This window comes from Schistocerca gregaria, chromosome X (assembly GCF_023897955.1).
Source record: "Schistocerca gregaria isolate iqSchGreg1 chromosome X, iqSchGreg1.2, whole genome shotgun sequence".
Classification (NCBI taxonomy): domain Eukaryota; kingdom Metazoa; phylum Arthropoda; class Insecta; order Orthoptera; family Acrididae; genus Schistocerca; species Schistocerca gregaria.
Window position 1 is genome coordinate 427500849 of NC_064931.1, and position 24807 is coordinate 427525655.

Here is a 24807-nt window from a genome sequence, read left to right on the forward strand (position 1 = left end):
TCAATATAATTTGAAACACCGAAAAGCTATGAGTCACTTTCTATATGGCTCTCTCTCTATCAGAGTGAAGACCTGACTGAATGTGGACAGAGGTGCCATAGGAAAATGATTGGTAGCCATCTAAATATTACTTGAAAGTAGTTGAAAAAATAAATACAAGGAAAAACAGCATATAGACAATGTAAACATAATTAATGTTCAGAAAAAAGGATGAAAAATGAGTAGATAATTATCAAAATTCACGCACACGTAATTCTGTATGTAACAGACAATTGCTGAAATCGAGAAAGTGGACTATGCAAAATAAATAAATAAAATAAAATAAAATAAAATATGGGTTAAGAGACCTAAAAACACGTTGCATTTGATTACACGACCTGCGAACAGTCAATGGATTATGATGATGATGTTTGGTTTGTGTGTGTGTGTGTGTGAGTGTGTGTGTGTGTGTGTGTGTGTGTGTGTGTGTGTGTGTGTATGTGTGTGGGGTGGGTGGGGGGGGGGGGGGTTATCAGCGCCCGTACAAATTCCCAACCTTTGCACAGTCCAAACTCGCCACTTTTATGAATGATGATGACAACAAAAGTACCCAGTCACCTCGAGGCTTGTGAAAATCCCTGATCCCGCCGGGAATCGAACTCGACCGCGAGACCACGAGCTGCGGACGTCAGTCAATGTAGTCAGTTCCAATTGCAAGTATGTAAGATTACATGAGTCGAACTATAAATATTATATAATTTAGCTCTGAGTACTGCAGATGTGAAGGAATCCAGTGAAAATGTAATTCTCTCATAAACTAGTTACATTACAAAATCTTCATTCGCCTAATTCTTGAGTATTGACTCTCGATTTGGAACCTTTACGAACTGGATTAACGGGACAAGAGAAGATCGAAAGAAGATCACCGCGCTGCGTCATGGATTCGTTTAGTCACAAATTATCCATAAACTTTAATAGGAGGCGGTACAAGACGCGGTCCTTGAATCGTGGACAGCTTTACTCTCTAAATCTGTAGCGCCTACAATTAGAGAGATAAATTATATTACTTCAGCCAACTAATATAGCCCATATTCATTATGACGAGAAGTTATAGGCATTCGAGCTTATCAAGAGGGGCATCTACTATATTTCTTGTCGCTCGTTACCGGCTAAATGGAGCAGGGAGGAAAGGGAGTGTTTGTAGTACTCTATGAACCATCGGCAACATACAGTGCCATGGCTGGTGGAGTGTATATTTAGGAGTGGATGCAGAGTTGTTCGATGGGCAACCAAAACTCGCCAAAAGGAAGTAGATGTCGTATTATTACGAATCTGGACTCCAGTTCGGGAGGTCGCTGATTAAAAGCCCTGATCAGCCAACTGATTTAGTTTTTCCGTACTTTCCCTAAATAGCTTAATTGCTTAAGATGAAAAATGAAATGTCGTGTGACGAGGGCCTCCCGTCGGGTAGACCGTTCGCCTGGTGCAAGTCTTTCGATTTGACGCCACTTCGGCGAGTTGCGCGTCGTGAAATGATGATGATTAGGACAACACAACACCCAGTCCCTGAGCGGAGAAAATCTCCAACCCAGCAGGGAATCGAACCCGGGCCCCTTGGATTGACATTCTGTCGCGCTTACCACTCAGCTACCGGGGGCGGACATTGCTTATGATAAAAGCCGGGACGGTTTCTTTGGAAATACCCTTTTCTCCGGGCTTGTGCACCATTCTTTTTTTCCCCAAAACAGCTGAGGTCAGCTCCGTCTCTAACAACCTCGTCGTTGACGTAGCGTTTAACGTTGATCTCCCTCAATTTCTAGAACTTATTTACTACTGGCCGTTGGTGTGTAATCGATTATGGAAATTTTCTTTCACTCCTATTCTCTTCTTACAAGCGAAATTAAAATCACCTACCACATTTTCACCACCTTGTATCTGTGACCTTAATCGGTCCGTTTTAGCGTTCTCCACCTTGAAGAGAGATTAAAGAATTCATAAAATGTTGATTAATGTCAATAATTCATAGGAGTGCCAACCGTTTCCTTAACAGGAAGAGACCCCTGTGCGTGTATACAGTAATTCACAAATTTACGAAGAAACGAGTTTATTTGTTACTGACAAGGATGACCTACGCATGTACGTCGTTATTAGTTCCGGCCTGTCAGAACTAAAACCACCAATGCAGATCTTAACCAAAAAATTAATTAACTTTATGGTTTGCATCCCGAGGTGAACATGATCGTCGGCCGCGGTGGCCGAGCGGTTCTAGGCGCTACACTCTAGAACCACGCGACCGCTACGGTCGCAGGTACAAATCCTTCCTCAGGCATGGATGTGTGTGATGTCATTAGGTTAGTTAGGTTTAAGTAGTTCTAAGTTCTGGGGGGCTGATGACCTCAGAAGTTAAGTCTCATTGTTTTTTTTTTTCCTTTATTGATTTTCAATTCCCCCCCCCCCCCCCCCCCCCCCCGAAGGGGGCGGGCTGGCAGCAGCTTAGTACGGTCCCATAGTGCTCAGAGCCATTTGTGAACATGATCGCTAGCGACTGGTGGATTTGAGAACTTATTTTTATTTTCTATCGAGTTCAATCAAAGCTCAAACTATACACGTTAATATACTTGTATGTTATGTATTCTTCAATAAAAAAGCTTTGTTGAGTGAGTATTTCTGAAGAGCAAGTTATATATTTAATGGAGTTAGTCGAGCTAAAGGTTGAGAGGTCCACATGCTGACCTTTGGCACGGTGTGGGTTGTCTTTGCCGTGCTGGTGTTTACTCTTGCGCGATACTAATAGTGCCGGGAGCATAGGACTTGGGTAGTCGGTGTAGAGCAGTGACAGTGGTTGGACCGTGCTTACTTTTGTATAATTCAATATGCCTTGCTCCCCGTTCGTAGAAGAATGTTGTAGTACAAAACGTGAGTTTGAATATGGAGCGCTAAATATCTATTTTCGTGTTCTTGCTGGTTGTTACGTGATGTTTCTGAGAAAGTGTCTGTGTTCTATGGTTTGCTTCATTATGGATTTCATACGCCAGCTGTTCACAGGTTTTACTTTTGTTGGTGACTTGTAGTGAGGCTACTCTTCCTGGTAGTGGGTTGCACATGGTGTTCGTATTTCGTGTTGAGCGTTTTAGCGTTTTATTTAAAGTTTTGCTTTATCGGTGCACTGATGTTTGTACTAAGTCTTTGTAGCTCTATGCATAGCGACATCCATGAGTCCCATTATCTTCTTGGTTGAACATTATCGTGGTTTTTGCAGTGTGATTGCCTAGCGCGTGGATAGTATTTTCAGATTAATTTCAAGTATTCACTGATTATAGGGAAAGTTAGACTCGAAGAGATTACTTTTTTCGTATGTGATCAGGACCAGCCCTGATACCTGCATTTGAAGCTGAATCGGTGTGCGGTAGGTACGTTCGTGGGTTTTCAGTTTAAAATGTCCTCAATAACTAAGCAAATCTGCGGAAAGACGTACACAGCATACCGGTTATTGGTAGTCTTATAACGTCGGTGTTAAGTTAAATGTAACCGCACTAGTGTTAGTTTTGCAGTGGAAAGAAAATGATAGGTATAGTAATACATTACTAAGAAGAAACTTGTGCGACGTATGTTACTGTTATCATCTTTCTTATCCAGAGGGAAGGAAGTGGGGGGGGGGAGAGAATAAGATACAGGAAAATTTGTGATGAATGTTGATGACTTTCATGGTGAAAGTGACGTGACTCTCGATCACTAGTTTAATTCGTTCATACGTTAAATTTTAAGCTGGTAGTCAATAAAGCTCACTACGCCTAGAGAACAGATACAAATAATAAATTCATAGGTAGGAATTTTCATGTTCCTTAATCTTAAGCAAGTTGATGAAATGCTGTGGTGTGAATATCTAGACCCCAGCACTGTGATTTAGGGCAATGTTGAACACTAATTTCGATTAGGATGAAGTTGGTTGAAATTTCTGTGAAGTCACTAGTAAGTACCCTGCACTTAATCTCCATAGCTTGAACCGAATGTAGGAAGGTTTCCAGATTCTGACGGGTCCCTGAGCCTTAGTACAAACCGACAACCGGTCAGTGTTAGCGGCAGTTTGAAGACTGAACTGTACCCAGCCAGATAATACGGGTTAACACCAACATATCTCCGTATACGTACCTGAACAATCCGTCCGGTCACTCAGCTTAATTTCCCATGAATTACCTAACCCGGGATATTTGCAGAATTTTAAAATCACGGCTAAAGGTTCGTTTTGGTCGTAGATGAGTCTTCTCGATTTTCTTGTTAACTACGTAGTTCACATTACCGTATCTCCTGTTAATCTCAACTATACGATTAGGAAAATAGCTCAAAATAACTGTAACGTAAGCCATGTAATGGTAAAACGAGTGTAAATTTAGTTTCAACTGTTTTACAGGAATAACAGCAGCAGCAGGAGTGCACGAGGTGAAAGAACGCAGTTCTACACTGCGGAAGTTTGCGGCAGAGTTCTTAGGAACGTTTATATTGGTGCTCGTTGGGTGCGGCTCCACCACTGTGGCTTGGTCCGACGGATACAAGCCAACAACAGTTCAAATTGCCCTGGCGTTTGGGCTCACTGTTGCATGTGTTGTACAGGTTAGTCTCAAATTTCGTAGTAGTTTAAAACAACTTCGGTAGACACGTAGTACTAATGGTAAATTTGGGGTGCACTTAGGTTTAATAGAACCTACTATTGTTCCTACCCACTTTAAACGCTGCGAATGTTACCGCTTTAGCGACGTTTCCTTGAAATCGGTCTTACTGCCCCAGTTCTGGTTGTCACCTTAAGCAGCTATTTTTACCATAACTTTAGACTAAAGAGAAGATAAATTACATGAAGTCTAGTTTGCACAAAAATAGTTTACTATTACAAAACTCGCTGGACGAACATACGTTAATCGAAACTCAAATTCGGTTGCTATTGGGTGCTTAGAATAAATTCCACTAGCAATATAAACATAAATAGCGGATAATTGTTAAATCCAGTCTCTATTGGAAGATCGATTTGTTTCAGAACTCGGTAAATTCTCGCAGGTGAGCGTGCTGGATAAGTACTCACGTTTTATAAAATGAGTCGTAAAACGTATTTGCAGGACTCAATTAGTAAGTGTAATTTCATGGGTGAAACAAGCACACTATAGAAAAAATGTACTTGGTTTTTTAGTGGACCTGCATTAGTACTACGCGGGAAGAATGGTGTTTTAAGTGTTCTTTCGGTCTAAGGTTGTCGAGGTTCTAAGATACTCCGCAGAAGTAGCCTGTAACACGCCGTTTCAGTTAATGAATGCCTCGTATTTTCAACTTTTCACCTTTGTGCTCAGCATGTTTTCTTAATTTAAAATGTACGTGACACTCCATCAGTTACTCCCACAACATCTGAAGTATAAATTCGTAATACTAAGTAATAATTCTAATACAACGCACAATGTGCTAGTGTACGTAGATGGAAAACAATAAACAATCTATCGCTCAGGCAAGTAAAGTTGCCACTTAAACCGATATGACAGCATTAACAACGTTGCCAGCTCATACTGGTGAATAGTCAGGGACTCTAAGGAAGAAAAGATGTCACAATACAATTCGTACTGTAATTTGTGCTGCAGTAATACAGAATACTATAGTAAGACTGATTTCCATTAGTTCCGTATAAAAGGAAAATAGCTTACAGTGAGTGAACTATTTCCAGTGCTGTGAGATGATTTTCTTCGGGATAACACGTGTTCCTTGAATTCACTTAACTCCATGGGATTCGTGTAGGGATGAGAAACAGAAATTACTAGAACGTGGTGATACGCTCTAGCGGTCATGGTCTTTTGGGCATAGCGGATTAGATTTACCTTAAGCCGAGAACTGAGAGCATCCTAACATGCGGCAAATTTTCGAAGGTGCAGTGTGTCAGGGCGTGCTTCAGGCAGATATGGGCAAGTGTTGAATCGAAACATGGGTTTGTTACGCGTGGACAGCTAGTGGTGGGCACAATACTCAATGCCAAATCTTGCACGCAAGTCTGGCGTAGACAACGCGTATCACTAGTGCTGGCGGACAAAATAAAAGTACTACATTGCTCAAGGGTATCGGACGGAACGATTCTGCAAACGGTAGGCTATGGCACCGTAGTAAAGGCTTAGCTGTACGCTCTAGTGCAAAGAAACATAACGTTGCCTAACGTACTGGGCACACTTTCACCTGCCACCGTACCGTTGCAACACGAACGCAGCTGCCATGGACGAAAAGGCATATGTTGGCCAGATCTTCGGTAATAAGTAAAGGCTCCTCCGTACCGTTAATACCAAGGACTGGGAAGTTTAATCCATAAGGTGAGGGACGGTATTGCAGGAGGCGCGATGGTGTCATGGGAGTAGAAATTTACACAGCGAAACCTAAAGACTTTAATAACTCGTCTCGTTCTAAGTGAAACAAATTAATATAGTTGCAGATATCCGTAACGGGTCTCTTCAGAATTCCATATGCTTTTCCGATGAGTGATGGGTACGTAACAAAAGGTTCAAATGGCTCTGAGCACTATGGGAATCAACTGCTGTGGTCATTAGTCCCCTAGAACTTAGAACAACTAAAACCTAACTAACCTAAGGACATCACACACATCCATGCCCGAGGCAGGATTCGAACCTGCGACCGTAGCAGTCGCACGGTTCCGGACTGCGCGCCTAGAACCGCGAGACCACCGCGGCTGGCGGTACGTAACAGAAATGGATCTCCATCAGTTTTCATTAGCCAACACATTCCGGCGTTCGCTGTCATGATCCCGTTCTTGCCTTCATAGAAGAGCAACTCGGATATACTTACCGGATTCGGTGGTGTCGAATCGCTGTTAAGCCTCTCGGAACCTTACTCTTTCATGTCCTCACTCTGAGGTGAATGCTACGTTAGTGTTGGTCTCTTAATACAAGACTTAAGTGTAGGTGATATACAGTAAGAGTACATAAACTCTAGAAGTTGTACAAAACACATCATTTCTTGAACGCCTAATTTCACCTACAGGAAGGTGCAAATTAAACGGTTTGTAGCTATTAAATTCAGTAAATAGCAATATCTAGTACTGATGCGAAAATATTAAGCTTACTGATTCCTTACGCTTTAAGCCTCACTAACACTTCCCATAGCTGTATAGTCGTTGGCGGCTTAAATTTGAGGTGATTACAGTAAAACTCGCTACTTACGAGAACCCGATGGAGAGTAAGTGGAGCAATGACTAGCTGGAAGCATTTGTAACGACACGGGAAGGAAAAGAACAAATAAGGGGAAAGAAACACTCCTCGTAAACAAGAGGAACATGTTAATCGTGCATGTTCCGATGAGCTCTGGAATGCATTCAACCACTCCATAGGATGCTCTTCAACACCTCAGTTGAGAGAATAAGATAATCAATACGATGTTAAATATCACTTGCCGAGAATTTTTAGTTACAAAAATTCTCATTTTCAATCGTCAAATGACTACATGGTCCTCTTACAATCACATTACCTTCCAGCTTATATGGTGCTGAATTTAAGTTGCACGTGACGCTAACAACTCGGACGCGCAAATGTATGCAAATTTAAACAATGGAAAATGTACAGGTTTAAGAAGTCTATCTGCGTATGTTAGAAAAGTTTCTTACCCACTGTCTAGAGCGAATGGGGAAAGTAATGTGAAGAGCTTGATAAAACATTCCATGAAATAAAACGACGTATTAAATGTCATATCAAATTAACACATCAAAATGTGTCGAGTACAAATGAACTCTCCCAGGGCTACTTTCAATTAAACGTTAGACTAGCACCTGTTTCTAACAAACATGCTCGTTCTTTACATTGTAGACATCCATGAGTAACAGTACGTAAAATTAAACATTCTAACATGTTAAATCTAGCCAGTCAGTATGGCTTTCACTTCTTTAACTTAGGTCAGTCCGTGTGCACCTAATGTGGAAGTCTCTAAGCTTTGTTGGTGTGCCGGGTCCTAATAAAATTCCAAGTTTTCTACTGTCTCCGAATCTCTAATTGAATTTGCCTAACGTTCTGCCAGCTTGAATGGGAGGCATTGTCGAAAAGCCACGTGGGAACTACCATAAATCAGTTGATGGTTGGACAATACCAGCCACTCACCACCCCGGCGGTCTCAACTCTTTCGTGGCTACGTCGGTAGCGTGCAATAGACCCTAAGCTGTTACAGAAGCTACCTGCTTACTCTTGGTGCAGCCTTTCACTGTCCTTACTGCCTACTTCCTTTGGCTGGCAGTCTTAGATATTGGCTCAGTTTCCCTAGGCTCTGCTTTCCTTCGTTGGTGTTGTCATTTACATTTCGGCTAAAGTCATTTTGTTCCTTCATGGGTTTGACCTAAATTCTAGAATATTTTCCTGTAGTGCTGATCCACTGGGAAAGACAGCGCTCACTCAAATGTCTGACACGTGGTCTTTCTCGGCTCTGTATGTTGTAAAAATAAACTTTAACGCACTTGGTTGATACAGAAAATTTTATAAATTTTCCATAGTTTTGGACAATTCTGTACATGAATATACATTAAATAATGAACAAAATATTTGAAAATGATTCGGTCGGGTAACATTTAATTCAATATGCGATGAATTTTTACCACGGATGTATGACATGATCGCAAAGGTTCTGGCCCTATTATTTTACGCACATGAAATTTAGTAAAATAAAACCAAATTTCAGGAAATTAAGGTTTTTCTGTATAATTCAGTTGAACACGTAATGTTAGATCTTGGGTATAAACAGGGAAATGAGTGCCCAAATACTGAAATGCATGCGGAAAATTCCGAATCAGTCATGCATCACAAAATGTGAACTCTCTCCATCCTGCTGCATTTTATCTTAAAGCTTCCTCTTACTGAAAGGAGTAAGTTTTGCTTCAATGGTAAATGTGTTCGTACACATTCACTAAAACTCACTTTTTCTCATAACAATATGAATCGTTCCTGTAGGGACGATTCATAGATTAACTACACTATTCTAATCGTGGAATAGCGCTTTTATTGAGAGTTCCGTCGAGCCGAATAAGCTCGTGATGGAAGCTGGAGTACTTCAAAAGATAGAGCGTTAGGCTACGGAGCGAAAGTTCATAATCATAAAATATCTTCGTAATTCTATCTGCACTTCGCAAGCTGTTAAGTGCTGCGCCTGTCCCTCTGTGTGTTCTTACAAAAGATAGGTCGTAAGACATGTTGCAAGAAACAACCGAAGACGGTTGTCATGCTTCCTTCGGTTTCATCTTTCTGCTGAATGTCTATCCTTCATCTGTACAGGGTCGTCGACCTGACCCGCTCGACACATACCGCCTTGCTTCTCTCTTCCACCTGTAGGGCATAACTTCAATTTGCCTTTCGCGATGTGCATTTAAATAACATGTTTCCAATATGTACAACTTCCTATTCTGGCGTAACAATTCGGCATTAACTAAGTTACCTTCGCATTTTCTTCTGTCGCATTTCTTGGTGCGCCACTGTTCGTATTTATTGCTCATAAAGTAACTCAAATTGCGAGTACTTCCGGAGCAGACTGTAAACAAAACATTGCACCAAAGCGAAATGAAACGGAACAGAGAATTTAAAAATAGTGTAAAACTAGCAGTTTTGCGAACGTATAGACATAGCGAACAGAACCGCTAGGAGCCTAAATTTTTGTTTCGTGAAATATTAATGGTTTTGTGAAATTTTGATGTGACACTGCAGCGTACACTATAAAATTCAGTACATAGCTACATTTCTTTTAAACCCAGTAAACGTAATCTGGAAGGCTACAGTAATTACTTAGTCATTCGAAAGCACATGGTCTCCAAAATGACCCACACAGCTATTGCGTAGTCTCACATGTGCTCAAAACAAACGCAGTAGCTCATCCGGCTTGATACGGTCGCTACGGGTATTTCAGTAGAGCCCACTGAGAGCAGACTTCATTTATTACGGTTGAGCCGGTAGCTCCCCGTGTCTCCCTTGGGGCATCAGGACTCGAGGCAACGGACGCATGCCAGACAACCGGTGCTGCGGCTTCATGGGGCGAAATCTTGATAGGCGACAACAGGGTGGACGTTCCGAACATGAAAAGCCTTAAAAAAATGCCGTACCGACCGTCTCAAGACGCTAATTATTCAAAGCGGTCAATTAAAACCTCGCAGCTTTCCCTACCCTGGCTCTCCCGTGGAAGAGGGAAAAATTAAACATCGAGGAGCGAAACAGTTCATCAAATACTTAGTGTGTACTTCAACTAATGGCGGAATACTTAAACTCTTACAGTTATGTGGGACATAATGATCAAATTTCCTGAAGGAAAAAAGCGCAAAAGGTCACAGTTGATCATATTCAGCTGCACTCTACAAATAACCAAACAGGTGAACGTCTGGCTGTCATAAAACCATAAATGAACGTTGCCCTCACAGTAGACTCGGAAAAATGGAAAAGTGAAAGATCTTTCATTAAGAATTCGTACTCAAGACGACGGGCTTCGTTAAAATCTTAAGCAGTTAAGAATACATTTTGTCGCGCCTTAAAGGTCCCAGACAATACAGGTCCTCTAACCATTAAAGGAATCTCCTCCCAGAAAGTTACGTCCTACAGCTGGCGTGAAACGTCTCCCATTAGGTGCTGCAGATAAAATGACGTACTCATCCTGCTGCACAACGATCCAAAATTTTGTAACTACGATCGCTCCACGAAAGTAGTAACTCTGAAAATTGGTATTTAAATTGCACAGAATGCCATACTAAACAATCATTCGTTTGCTCAGTGCTTAACGAAAATACAGGAAAAATCCAATGACAGCTTGTACAGTGAGGCATGCCAAAACGGGAATCCCTACATCCTGTTGTCTGATTACGCTAAAGAATCAGGTGCCATTGACTGAAACTTTCTGTAAACAATTAAGCAAACTGCCGTCTCCAGTAGTTTTCATCGGTGTCTTCGGGAAATATTTACGGCACGTAGCCAGACCATCTCCCTCCCAGAATGCCACTGATAAGCGGCCCAGTGCCAGATACTGAATGAAGCTGTGGCCTGTAACTCAGTTAATGGCTCTTAATTCCCCCACCACCCCCACGTGTCTCGAGTAGGGTCTCCAGATTCCCAGGATGGAGTCCAGCGTCTCAAAAAGGCTACTAGAATGTCCTAAAGTGTCATCAGAGGTAGCAGATGCTAAATCAATGATCACTTATGGGGGGGGCTCACGGTTCTTTGGTGAGTACGTACATGGCGAGCATGGGGCCTCGAGCTATTGCACCCCTCATTCTTTCCAGGGCTGCATTTCCTTGCCCCTTCCCCTTCGCTCTCTCCTACCCCTCTCCTGGTGTCCTTGCTTATTTTGGCCTCGCTATCCTCCTGGTTATGTTGGTACTGCAATTTAATTTCGTTGCATAATCACCTCATCCTTTCGGCATTCCCTGGTCCCCTCCGGTGTTCAGCCTCCATTACTAAATTTCTCTTTCAGTGTGAGCCATTTGGGGAAGAGCACCTTACCTAGTGTATTTGACGTGTGCCCTCCTTGTTCATTCCACCTTCTCTTTCACATCGTTGTCTGATGCTAGGGTGCATAGCCAACACAGTAGCCAGCCCATGTGGGGAGGTCGCTATGTACCCTTTGGGTTGATCACCCTGAACACAAAGGATCACACTGATACCGTAGCTCTGACGTCGTGTAAGCCTAGGAGTGGTTGCTTGTCACCCTTTAGCATTGGAACTCCGGGCAATGGCTGCTGTGCTAGACGGCCCTTGCTGTGACTGGATAGCGCCTGTGAGGAGAGCCCCTGATCGGAGTGGGTGGTATCGGGATGGATTCTATGCAAATGAAATGCATACAGGTCCAGAACTCTGACCGTTCTTCTGCGGCTGACTCTGTGTGGAACTGATTCTTTTAGTGCTGCTTCTCCTGTGCCTTCGGCCTCCTCTTCCATGTCTAACCCCTGGGAAGTGGGTGAGGACCGTCAGCTAGGGCAAAACCTTTCCCCGCTATGCGGTTTGCACCTGGACTGACGGGATACTCTCAAAAATGCCAAACATTCATTCTTTGTGGAACCCATTGAAGACAAGTTTGGCGAAGTGGACTCCCTGAGCAAGATGCGGTCGGGTTCGTTGTTTATCAAAACTGCTTCAGCTGCCCAGTCTACGGCCCTTCTTGCCTGCAACCATCTTGGCTCAACTCCTGAGTCCATTTGCGCCCCCTCCCCCTTAAACAGTCCCTAAATATGGTTCAAAGTGCGATTTTTCAGTGACAACATCCTTCAAACTGATGAGGAACTTCCGAACAATTTCGGATTGCGGGATGTTCACTTCCTTCAGCGTGTTCAGAAGGGTCCAGAGGACAATCGCATTGATACTGATGCCTTTATCCTGGCCTTTGAGGGGGATACCCTCCCTGAGAAAGTATACTATGGTTTATCGATGTAATATGTAGCCGTACATCCCACCTCCTATGAGGTGTTTAAAGTGCTTCCGTTTTGGTCACACGTCTTCCTGCTGTTTGCAGGCCACTTTGTGGTGGCTGCGGACGTAAACTCCTGTGTCTTAATTCTTATAGCAGTCATTCTTCACGTTCACCAGATTGCCTAATATATAAGGAAAGGAAGATACAAGTTTGCCCTTGGTCTTTCAACCTACACGGAGGCTCGTAAGACATATGTGCCTCTTCACCCTGTGTCCATGACGTCTAGTTATCCTTTAGTTAAATCCCCAGTCACAGAAGTGTCCCACTTCTTCGGCGTCTGCTCGTCGAAAGCGTCCCTTACGGGATACCCCTTCTTGGCACCTTCCAGGTCAGAGGTATGCCACGCGACGACCGCGAGAACCACCGTCTGTCGGCCCCCAGGTCACCCGATCTAGCTGCACCTCGTCTTATATGCCACACAGCCCCTCTCGATCTGAAACAGAAAAGAAACAAAAGTGCCGGGACAATGAGCATCTGGTGTCACCAGAGGTCCCATCCCCGGCTTAACAACCAGATTTTGACGTGTTGTTCCTGGATGTCGCCCCCACCTTGTCTGTTACGGGTGACCTGGTGGCATGCCTGGATTTAGCCCGTTCGACGCCATTTGAATGGTCGTTCTGTGGTTATCCAATGGAATTGTAATGGATATTACCGTCACCTTCCGGAACTGAAATCCCTTTTTTCGTCTTACTCTGCAGCTTGTGTGGTTCTACGGAATCGCATTTTGTTGACACTCACCGCCCCTCTGTGGGTTCCATGTTTTCTGTAGAACTCTGATTGGCCCCCTGGTGGCCTTCGTACGTTGGTCCATACAGACGTTGCTAGCACGTGGATTTCTCTTCAAACTACATTGAAAGCGGTTGCGGTTAGGGTCCACCTGGACCCCGAGGTCACAATTCGCAATCATCTCCCTCCTGACAGAACTCTTACACCTGCTGCCTTAGCTGCACGTCCTCAGCAACTTAATCCTCCCTTTCTTCTCCTCGAGGATTTTAATGCTCACCATCCCTTGTGGGGCAGTGCATTTCCATCTAGAGGTGGTCTTCTCGTACACTAGTTCATTGCAGACCATGACTTGTGCCTCCTTCTTAATGTGGCTCCTCCACTCAATTCAGTGCCGGTCATTGTACCTTTTATGCCACTGATCTTTTTCCTCTCCCTCTCCCTCCCTCCCTCCCTCCATTACACTGGTCGCCACATGACTACCTCCGTGATACTGACCATTTCCCGTTGATTCTCTCGCTCCCTTCCCACTCCCCGATGGACAGGTTCTCGTTGATCTTTCTAACGCGCCTATTTTCCTCTAGACAATGTAGAAGTCGTGTTTCCTCCAACTTTTTGTCGGGTTGTATTGATGACATCCTGTGTGACGTGTCTGACGCGATTGTTAGTTGCTAACCTTGTTCTACTGCGCTCGTCTGGACCTTTTCGCCACTGGCAGGTCCCATGGTGTAGTACGGCCATTGCCATCTGTGGTAGCCGTCGAGCTTTGCAACACCTTAAGAGGCACCCATCCGTTGCCAACCCTGTTACCTTTACACGCCTTCGCGCTAAAGCCCCTTATTTAATCAAACGGAGCAAACTGATATGTTGGGAACAGTTTCTTCCTTCGGTTCTACCGTCCTTATGTCACGGGTATGGGCTACACTTCGCTCTCTCAAAGGTTGCCATCGGCAGTTTACCCCCTACTTCTTGAAAGCTATGGGCCAATTAGTCTGGCAAATGTTGTTTGCAAGTTACTTAAACAGATGGTAGCCCGTTGGCTCAATTGGGTCTTCGAATCTCGGTATCTATTGTTCCTTTACCAGTGTGGCTTCTGAGAGGGATGGTCTCCGATCATTTACTTTTCATGGAATCTACTGTGCGGCAGGCTTTCGCAGCGCCGCCATTTGGTTGCAGTAGCTTTCGACCTTCGCAAGGCCTGACACGGCTTGACGCCATCACATCTTACTTACACTTCATCAGTGGGGTCTTCGCGCCTCACTCCCGACTGTTATCCGCCAGTTCCTGTTCATCGGTCTTCCAGGGTTCGGGTTGGTACTGGTGTTAGTTCTCCACGGACACAGGAGACAAGCATTGCCCAGGGTTCTGTATTGAGTGTACTTACTTTCGTCATTGCTATCGATGGACTTATGGCCTCTGTCGGTCCTTTGATCCCCCTGCTCTGTATGTGGATGACTTCTGTGTTTGGGTTAGTTCTTCAATGGCCTCTGCAGTGTGGCAGTTCCAGGGAGCTATACGGCGTGCCTTTGCATGGACCATCTCACGCAGGTTTAAATTCTCTCCTTTAAAATCGCGGGTGGTCCACTTCTGTCGCTGTACTAAGATCCATCCTGACCCTGAGCTCTCTCGATGCACGATTGCCTGTGGTCCCACAGTTTCGTTTCCTGGGTCTTCTTTTCTACAACAAGCTCACTTAGCTGCCCATATCAGACTTCTGAAGGCAGAATGTTTCTGTAAACTTAATGTTCTTAGCTTTCTTGCGGACCGCTCCGTCTACATCGTGCTTTTGTTCTATCTCACTTGGCCTATGGTTGTCAAGTTTATGGTTCAGCTCTTCCTTCCACACTGCACGTGCTGGATCCAGTCCACCATCACATCAGTTTGGCCACTGGTGCCTTCCCTACTAGCCCTCTTAATAGTCCCTGGTTGAGGCTTGGGATCCCCTCCCCCTTTCTGTTCGGCGATACCAGCTTCTGGTGTCATACGCAATCACTGTCCGTTCCTCTCCCACTCATCCTTCCTAGTCTACCCTGTTCCCAGACCATGGTCGTCGCTCACCTGGATATGGATGGATCTCCGCCGAGGTCCGGGAGTCCATCCCCCATGGTGTTGCGTTCCTTTTTACGCCGAATTCTATGGGAGTTTCGGGATGCTGTTGCTTTTTACACTGACAGCTCTAAATCTGCTGATCATGTGGGGTATGCCTTCACGTCCTCTGTCGGAACGGAAAATCTGCTGCCACCTACATGTGTGGTTTTTACTGCGGAATTGATTGCAATTTCCCAGGCCCATACCTTCAATAAGTCTCAACACAACCTCGTTTTGTTACGTACGGACTTGATGAGTGGCCGCCTTGCTAGTGGCCGGTGTTTTTTCGCGCCATCCCTTGGTCTGTCATCCATGACCATCTCGCTGATATTGACCGTGCTGCTTGTTCCATTGACTTCCTTTGGGTCCTTGGCCATGTGGGTATTCCGGGTAATGAGTTCGCTGATCGTTTGGCTGGGGGAGCAGTCACTTACCCCCGTTTTCTGTAACCCCCTCCTGCAGCGGATTTACGGCTTCACATCAAATCCCACTTCGCACAGTCATGGGCCAATTCTTGGGAGGCTACTCCCCTGTCTAATAAATCTTGTGCGATTAAGGTGACACCAGGCCTATGGCGTTCTTCCTTTCCTTTCTTCCGAAAGGACTCGACCACCCTGTCGTCTCTGCATTGGCCATACCAGACTGACCCATGGTTTCCTTTTGCATAATGAGTCACCCACCTTATAGCCTACATTTTGGTGGAATGCCCTTTTTCTTGCTCTGCTTACTAAGCACAGAATCTTCTGAGCTTTACTTTAATGTTGTCCGACGATTCACGGATGGTCGAACTGGTTCTGTTTCCTCCAGGAGTGTACTTCTATTCTCAGTTTTTAGGTTTGTAATCTCACTCTGGTGTCGAGGCAGGGCGGTGAACGTTGGGGTATCTCCCACTGTAAGATTTTCGGATGTTCCCAGGATAACTTTTCCTCCCCTTTAGTCTTTTTATCACTTTCTTGGGATTGGTTAGTCTCCTTTCCTCATACTCGCTTCTGCATTCTACCTGTTCAACGCTTTTAAGTAGCAGGTGGTCTTGCCTGTACTGCACCTCATTTTGTCTTTATCATTGACAAGACTGCACTTCCACTTTTTTATCCTTTCCTGTTTTATCGTTCTGATTTTCCTGTGACGTTAAACTATCTGAATGGACCACATTTGAAACAAGGGACTGATGACCTTGCTATTGGGTCTCTTCAACCCCAAACAACCAACCAAGCTACCTAAGCACAGCCTTCTAAACTCCTGTGCCGAAACGAGCGCTGTATCATTAGACATCTAGAGGCAAACAAGTGTGCTGAGACTTAGTGTTCACTTCTGTTAGCGCCACGTCACCATAACGCGTCTGAGCGTAGCGTACAGGTATTGCACCATAATTTAAGAATGAAATTGAAAATTAAAGTAGCTTTTCTAAGTTTAGTCAAAATACGTCAGTATATTGTTTAAATTGTCTGGGTGATCAGATCTCTTCCTAAATTAACGCTTTATTAAGTGACTCTAGAAAGCCAAAAATTTGCATGAAGTCTGTCTGATATGAAAACCTGATGTGACCCCCCATTAAGCTACCTCTAGTATTAGAGTAACTTGCTGATAATTAAATCTGCAACGAAGTCCTTATTTGTGGTAAAGTATCAGTTCTGTTAATGCTTGAAAGTTTCAATTACAGCACATGATGAAACCCATTAATTGATACAACTAAAAGTTCAGGCTTTGAGACATTGTATAGAAGTCAACATCAAAGTTGTAGTTCAGAAGTCATGTTCTATCAGTTCCGCTCTAAAAATTCTGGACTACATTGAAATGCAGCCGACGTAAAACTTTCTTCGTGACTAGGACCTAATTCAACTCGTACAAAAACCACGAAAATTCTGAATTTACACACAAATGCCATTATCGTTAGAAAATGGCCATTTAATGGCTACCACTGGGGGCATAGAGCGGATGACAGGTGTTCCCTTGGACATCTGCTGCGTCCATATATAAATACTCCCTGAGGCAGTGACTTCACTTAAATTCGCACCCAACTACCTCGTGGTCGGCGTCAAACGCCGGCTTATGTGCTGCCTCGGGTGACGTCACAGACTGCAACTAAACTTCTATTTTCGGTACAAATAGAAAGTGAACGTGAGAACTGTATAGTCTTGGATCCCTTCCATTTCACGGAAGTGTGCCGCCCGTAATAGTAACAATCAGGTGGCAAGTGGTGGTAAGATTTCCCCCTTCTGTGGCGAGCACTTACCGCAGATTAGAAGAGGGTCAAAGACGATTTATTGAGAACTTACTGTAGAGTAACATCTGAACTGCTCATAGTGCGGTTTGATAGCATTATTCTTTTAAGAAATAGGACTATGTTGTACGTATGAAAATTATAAAATGTCTATCAATTATAACTCAATTTTCATGTCATAGATTCTGATCCCGCTGAGTAAAGTAGAAACGTTTATTCCAGTGGGCAAGACAAAAACGTGGACGTGCAGACTATATACTATGTACAGTAGGTTCGCCATCGCTTTGTGGCTGGCTACGAAAATAATTTTCAGGCTTCTCGTAAAAGAGGGTGCCACCACCCCAGTCTTCGCCACTAACGAATCACTGAGAACTGAATTGGTTTTCTATGTAAAAGTGGTTTCTATTTTCAGGTAAGTTTTAAGCTAACTCTGAGATACGTGGATTGGTCTCGAGTTGGCGCATCTACCACTGCACGCAGCGTGTGGTAAACCCTTCCTCTTTAAACGGCTCACTCTTTCATCCCTTACCTGTTTGAATCTTTCTTAAGTGCAGTATCTCCTTTTCTGCCGCACTTCCCACTTCGAGGTACTATTAAGTAGTGGGTGCTTCTTAGGGCTTGTCTGCAATGGAAACGACAGCTGTGGGTGGAAAAAATTCGTGTCGCATGCAGAGGCCCATGTGACTTACGGCCCCACCCTCTTTACTTAGGCGACCTCACCTTTTATTATAGAAAGTTCAAAGAATGTTCACTACTGTTTCGTAGGTATAGGGTCGTAGTAAAGTCAAAGTATCTAACGTTAGTTTCCAGTGCTGGAAACATTCAGAGGCATCAACGGAGTTGGGCCTATCTGTTAAGGAGCTTGTAGAGAGAAAGAGTTCGCGGTGTTCGTCCTTTTGCACTAACGATAAAAACTTAAATTGTTGTCTGATACCGTCATATGCTCCTGTATTTCTATGGCGTCTGTACATCTTAGGGCGATAGGTCTTCATACACTTTCTCAGAAACTAATTGGATGGTTTCTTGTTCCAGTGTATGAGCTGTTGCCGCTAATTGTCACCTTGTTCAGGCGTTGATTGCTCTTACCTTAATAATGGTGGGCGTTCATCATTCTTGTAGTTATGTATACTTTGCTTTGCAGCACGTCACCCATAAAATCAGCAATTAGGCAAATACAAGCGCTGAGAGCTTACCTTATAGGCCAGCTAAGTTGTTTCCAGCATTCTCGCTTTTTACTGTTACCTGTTGGGTAGAAGGTATTCCTTACTGTGAGCCTATCTTCACCTTACATCGGTTTTGGTTCGAGGTGCAAATGCGGCACATCCTCTACCAATCCCTACGTACCGGTCCGATAGCTTCACTTAACTTCACTTCAGTTACGTAAATCGTCAGTTTCACGTTGAACGCAGCGGGTCGGTCTCTCTCTCTCTCTCTCTCTCTCTCTCTCTCTCTCGCGCAATAACAAATCTGCTCTGGTTTCTGGCAGCCGTCACTAACTCAGGATTCTCTCTATAGGACTGAAGACTTCATTAAGCCCCTTAACCGTCAGATACCGACGAAATTTAAAGAAAATTAAATGTACACAGGAAGTCGTGAGGCAAAAGCAAACGACCTATGTTAGAGGCGTTTCTAGCCGTAAGACAAATAAGCGTACTAAATCGTAATTGCTCACTAACAACCATGTGGACAAAACTCCTTCGGGAAGGGGTTGGCACGTGAAATATTGTAGAAGCGGTCAGAGATAACGTCCTAAACTTCATACAGATAATGCCGCCGCCACCACCACCACCACTCCTCTTCGGATTTCACGTTGTATTCATCTGTATATTCGAAAGGCTTGTTTTTATGCGGAATCAATTCTGATGAGCTCTGAGCAGTCTTCCTTGAAAGGATGTTGAAAATTTTTGTGGTTCCATTTATTCTTAAATTTCACTAATCTTCAGTAGCGATACAGTTTGACCTTTGGACATGGTGTGAAGATTTAACTGGTCATCTAGAGCAGGGCTTCACACCATACGTGCTCGCGGAGTAAGCTGGGAGCAGCAAGGCGCGAGCACGGAGCAGCGCGAGCAGGGTACTCCCACTACCGGACCAGAGCGGAGAGTGGGGAGAGTGACGTGGGGCACCAACAGCTGCCGCCTTCAATGTAAATCCGGGGCCATCTGCAGGGATAACACCCACGAATTATTACTGCGACAAATGAAACAAAGGAGAATGTACACGTGCCACATAATTCTATTAGCTTAGTGTGTGCTTCTACATTCGTATTAACTTGTGAACTGTAACACGATAAAAGGTGTCACTGACCAGTGGGATTTTCGGTTATCGTGTACTTTCTGCCCTTTACAATTGCGTCTATGTTCGGAGTAATTGTTCTTGTGCATTGTAGGCACAGTGTGCAGTTTAAATTTCGATCAGACAATGCGTTTCTCAGGCGCGTCTTGTTAAATTTCGTTGCAGAGAACAGTTGTTCACAAATATACGTGGAGCCGAACATTGATATTATTGTGGCCGCCAATTTGTGCAAACGAGGAAATCTATAGTAAGTGAAGTGTCTTTAGAATTCCAAAATGTTTGTCTATATTGTCACACTGCAGGTCAATAATTTCCAGTTCAGGACGAATCTCTTAAATATTCGCTGAATATGGAGAGAACAGATCAAAATCTCTGTATAATGCTGTCAGATCTTGAAAGCGTTCATCAAATTCTTCCTTAAGGGCAACTAAACTGTGTGAATAACGTTCAGTCTTTGTGAACATCTTGCATGAGCGATAACATAGGAAAATGAGCTACGTTTCCTGTTTCCAGCTGACTCACCCAAAGTGTCAAATTCATTTTAAAAGCTCGTATTCGATCTATGAAATGAGTAATTAGCAGATCTTTACCTTGCAGTGAAATGTTCAGAGGATTCAGATGGCTAGTTAATAGTTGCTAAGGACGCGAGATAAAATTTCCGTTAACGTATTTCTCACCTAATAGGCAAAAAAATCGATTTAATAATTCGCCACGACTAAGCCAGCTGACCTCGCTGTAATAATGCAGGCTGCCATTCTGGCTTTCTACATCCTCCAGAAAGCTTTCAAATTCTGTGTTACACCCCCATGCTTCCTTATATAATTAGTTGTACGAACAACACTATCACCTTTTTTAGAGTGATACTCTCTGCACACAAGTTTCCCTGGTGGATCACACAGTGAACGCCCCTTATTTCATTCGGCACGGTCGGCTGTATTTTCTCCTTAAACACCGCAACGAAACCAGATTTTTTTCCTTTTATCGCTGGTGCTCCGTCTGTAGACGCTGAAACTAAAGATTTCCACGACAATCCTATATTTTCAACACTACTTAAAAATATCACCTCTGATCGGATTGTAGTGTTCTTCATGGCTACTACATTGAGGAGCTCCTCCCTCACCTGAATATCTCTAACACCTCTAAGTATGGCAAGCTGCGCTGTTCAAGTGATATAAACACTTTCGTCCAGAGCTAGGGAAAAATCTTTAGATATTTGCAAGCTGGCTCTGGACATCGTCTGCCATGTCGTGTATGCGACGCATAATGGTCTTGTTAGATAATGGCACAATCCGAAACTGTTCAACTTGAGATGGACACAAATGTTCCGCTGGAACTACTAAACATTCTTTTATTAAATTGCCATCAGTGAACGGGTGCAGGGATTTTGCTAAAAGCAAAACAATTTTGTAACTCACTGTGAGAGCTGCCTCAGTTGATTATTCTTAGTCGTCCAGATCTTCGGATAGCTTCCTGGGAAGTTTAATAACTTCCTCTGCACGGTCCAGTCCATCACATTTTCCACTTTCGTAGTCTTTCGCGTGGTACGACATGTCACAGCAAATTAAATTTCCTAAAAGCATTGTTTTGTGACATACTAAACATTTTGCAACACCATGTTTTTCTGTAAACAGATAAAATGGGGGCTGCACTGCGAAAGCATGGTTGGGGGTTACACAACGGCGACTTTACATGATTCTCAACCAGCGAATGACTGTAAGAGGTGATCGTAGTACTTTAAACGTTACAGTCGGCCCGAATTCAATAGGAAAGGTGGGGCCCTATTATACGTGCGCGCACATTTCCCCTCCCTCCCTCCCTCCCTCCCTCCCTCCCGGACTGGCGGAGAAAGCAGCTTACACTCGAACTGAAAGAAAAATTCGCAATTACATAGGAATAAAACACTCTGCTGTGAAGGTTCTATTACCGTCACTTGAATGGCTACTGTAACTGATAGGCAGTAAAGATTTAAGAAGAAACCGCTGCAGTGGTGAGTACTATTGACAGCGTAAGAGTTCACAGATGTATCATCATATTTAACAAAACGAGAAAGTTGTTATCGTGTGGACAAGGGAGCGATACAATATAGACTTAAAAGCTTATGATTAAAGCAGTAGCTGTTACATCAGAACCGCTAAAAATGAGTCAAAAGTTCGCTTTTAGGGTGTCTTTACTCAACGTAAGTATCAAAGAATAAGAGCAACAAATGTTCAGTCTTTCACGATACTGCTAGAAAGCAAAGAAAGGTGCTGTACGTGTCCTCAGCTGTCGACCTCACTCTGCTGCAGACAAGTTAGTTCCATATTTCGAATAAAAAATATATTTAGCGTAAAGAAACCTGATTGTGTGCTAGATTACCAGAAAATCTTTTGGTACGTTGGAGATAAACAGATCGCGACCAAAAGATTGGCGATGCCCAAGGACTCGAATGGACCAGCCGTGCGACCATCCTTCAGATATAAAACTAGGTAATAAAAGATGATACCCTTCTGTTTTACTCAACTTAGATATCTCTGCTACATTTCTTTAGCTGCAATGAGCTGAAATGAAACCGTACGGAAGTTAACGCAATGCGTTTTTATTTTCCGCAAATCTTCAAAATTATTGCATTGTATAAATTATTGTATGCAATGTAATAGGATGGATAACTAGTTATTTACCGATAGAAAATGTGGAAACATGTATTCAAGAAAATGAGTTTCTTAACTCACACAAGTATTTCATACGGGCTGAAAAGCTGTCAAACAGCACGGCTGCCAGCATTTGGCGAATAGAAGTCATAGACGACTCGCCACGGAATGCACAGAGCACGTCTGTAGCAGCGAAAAGGTCAATGCTTTGCTATAACTTCCATATTTTATACCCGATGAACCAGGACACATACTGATCAAAACGACACTTGAGTAAGGTAATAGTTAACAGCCAACGTGTGCAAGTGAGACCTGATCTGTTTCAGAGTCTGGGCCATGTCAGCGGCGCGCACGTGAATCCGGCGGTTACAGTGGGGCTGCTGACGGCGGGCCACATCTTTCTGCTGAGAGCCCTCTTATACGTGGTGGCCCAGTGCGCCGGCGCCGTTGCTGCAGCCCTCGTCCTAAAGGTAAGGATGCATGCGAGTTGCCGGTTGGAGTTTTTTTAGGCAGTATTCAGATAAAGAGCGTCAGTCAGTGCACGAGCGTCAGTCAGTGCACGAGCGTCCCGTTAAATAGAACACCATTGCCACAACATATCTTACATATAACCTTCGTTCCAGCCGTGAGGGAAATAGTCGATTAGAGGTATTCCACAGCTGATTAATTGCAGGAATCAGTGCCTAACATCTTCAGATGCTGCAGTAAACACATTTCGCAACCAATGTGCACAGGTGCAAAAGTGGAAATATCGTCGCACAGTGTTCATTGTAAGCTTCCATAAATCACACTGATACGATGTACTGATGTACTACTCAATGTTAAGCCTGTAGTAGTAGTGCTACGTGGATATGTGCAATGAAATAGGTACTAGTGTTGAATTTATGGATGTGTGTGGCGATGATACTGACACAGGTATTAAACGACTGTAAATGAAATAATTAAGTGGACACCCTAGATGCAAACGGGCGTTACTTAACTTCATTGGGAACATGTTGAAAATCTGTGCCCCAACCGGGACTCTAACTCGGGAACAGATACTACCTTCATATATACACTCCTGGAAATGGAAAAAGAACACATTGACACCGGTGTGTCAGACCCACCATACTTGATCTCGACACTGCGAGATGGCTGTACAAGCAATGATCACACGCACGGCACAGCGGACACACCAGGAACCGCGGTGTTGGCCGTCGAATGGCGCTAGCTGCGCTGCGTTTGTGCACCGCCACCGTCAGTGTCAGCCAGTTTGCCGTGGCATATGGAGCTCCATCGCAATCTTTAACACTGGCAGCATGCCGCGACAGCGTGGACGTGAACCGTATGTGCAGTTGACGGACTATGAGCGAGGGCATATAGTGGGCATGCGGGAGGCCGGGTGGACGTACCGCCGAATTGCTCAACACGTGGGGCGTGAGGTCTCCACAGTACATCGATGTTGTCGCCAGTGGTCGGCGGAAGGTGCACGTGCCCGTCGACCTGGGACCGGACCGCACCGACGCACGGACCGTAGGATCCTAGGCAGTGCCGTAGGGGACCGCACCGCCACTTCCCAGCAAATTAGGGACACTGTTGCTCCTGGGGTATCGGCGAGGACCATTCGCAACCGTCTCCATGAAGCTGGGCTACGGTCCCGCACACCGTTAAGTCGTCTTCCGCTCACGCCCCCAACATCGTGCAGCCCGCCTCCAGTGGTGGTGCGACAGGCGTGAATGGAGGGACGAATGGAGACGTGTCGTCTTCAGCTATGAGTCGCTTCTGCCTTGGTGCCAATGATGGTCGTATGCGTGTTTGGCGCCGTGCAGGTGAGCGCCACAATCAGGACTGCATACGACCGAGGCACACAGGGCCAACACCCGGCATCATGGTGTGGGGAGCGATCTCCTACACTGGCCGTACACCTCCGGTGATCGTCGAGGGGACACTGAATAGTGCACGGTACATCAAAACCGTCATCGAACCCATCGTTCTAACATTCCTAGACTGTCAAGGGAACTTGCTGTTCCAACAGGACAATGCACGTCCGCATGTATCCCGTGCCACCCAACGTGTTCTAGAAGGTGTAAGTCAACTACCCTGGCCAGCAAGATCTCCGGATCTGTCCCCCATTGAGCATGTTTGGGACTGGATGAAGCGTCGTCTCACGTGATCTGCACGTCCAGCACGAACGCTGGTCCAACTGAGGCGCCAGGTGGAAATGGCATGGCAAGCCGTTCCACAGGACTACATCCAACATCTCTACGATCGTCTCCATGGGAGAATAGCAGCCTGCATTGCTGCGAAAGGTGGATACACTGTACTAGTGCCGACGTTGTGCATGCTCTGTTGCCTGTGTCTCTGTGCCTGTGGTTCTGTCAGTGTGATCATGTGATGTATCTGACCCCAGGAATGTGTCAATAAAGTTTCCCCTTCCTGGGACAATAA

At 44.5% G+C, this 24807-nt stretch overlaps 1 protein-coding gene across 1 annotated transcript in view; it reads left to right on the top strand.

Moving 5' to 3' along the window:
* The first annotated feature begins 2679 nt into the window (after positions 1 to 2679).
* Positions 2680 to 24807, top strand: part of LOC126299585 (aquaporin AQPAe.a-like) — a 31515-nt gene continuing 9387 nt past the window's right edge. The window contains exons 1-3 of the mRNA XM_049991596.1: positions 2680 to 2895; positions 4388 to 4587; positions 22707 to 22850. Of these exons, the coding sequence (XP_049847553.1) occupies positions 2853 to 2895; positions 4388 to 4587; positions 22707 to 22850 (387 nt within the window). The 5' untranslated portion in view covers positions 2680 to 2852. The remainder of the gene's footprint in view (positions 2896 to 4387; positions 4588 to 22706; positions 22851 to 24807) is intronic.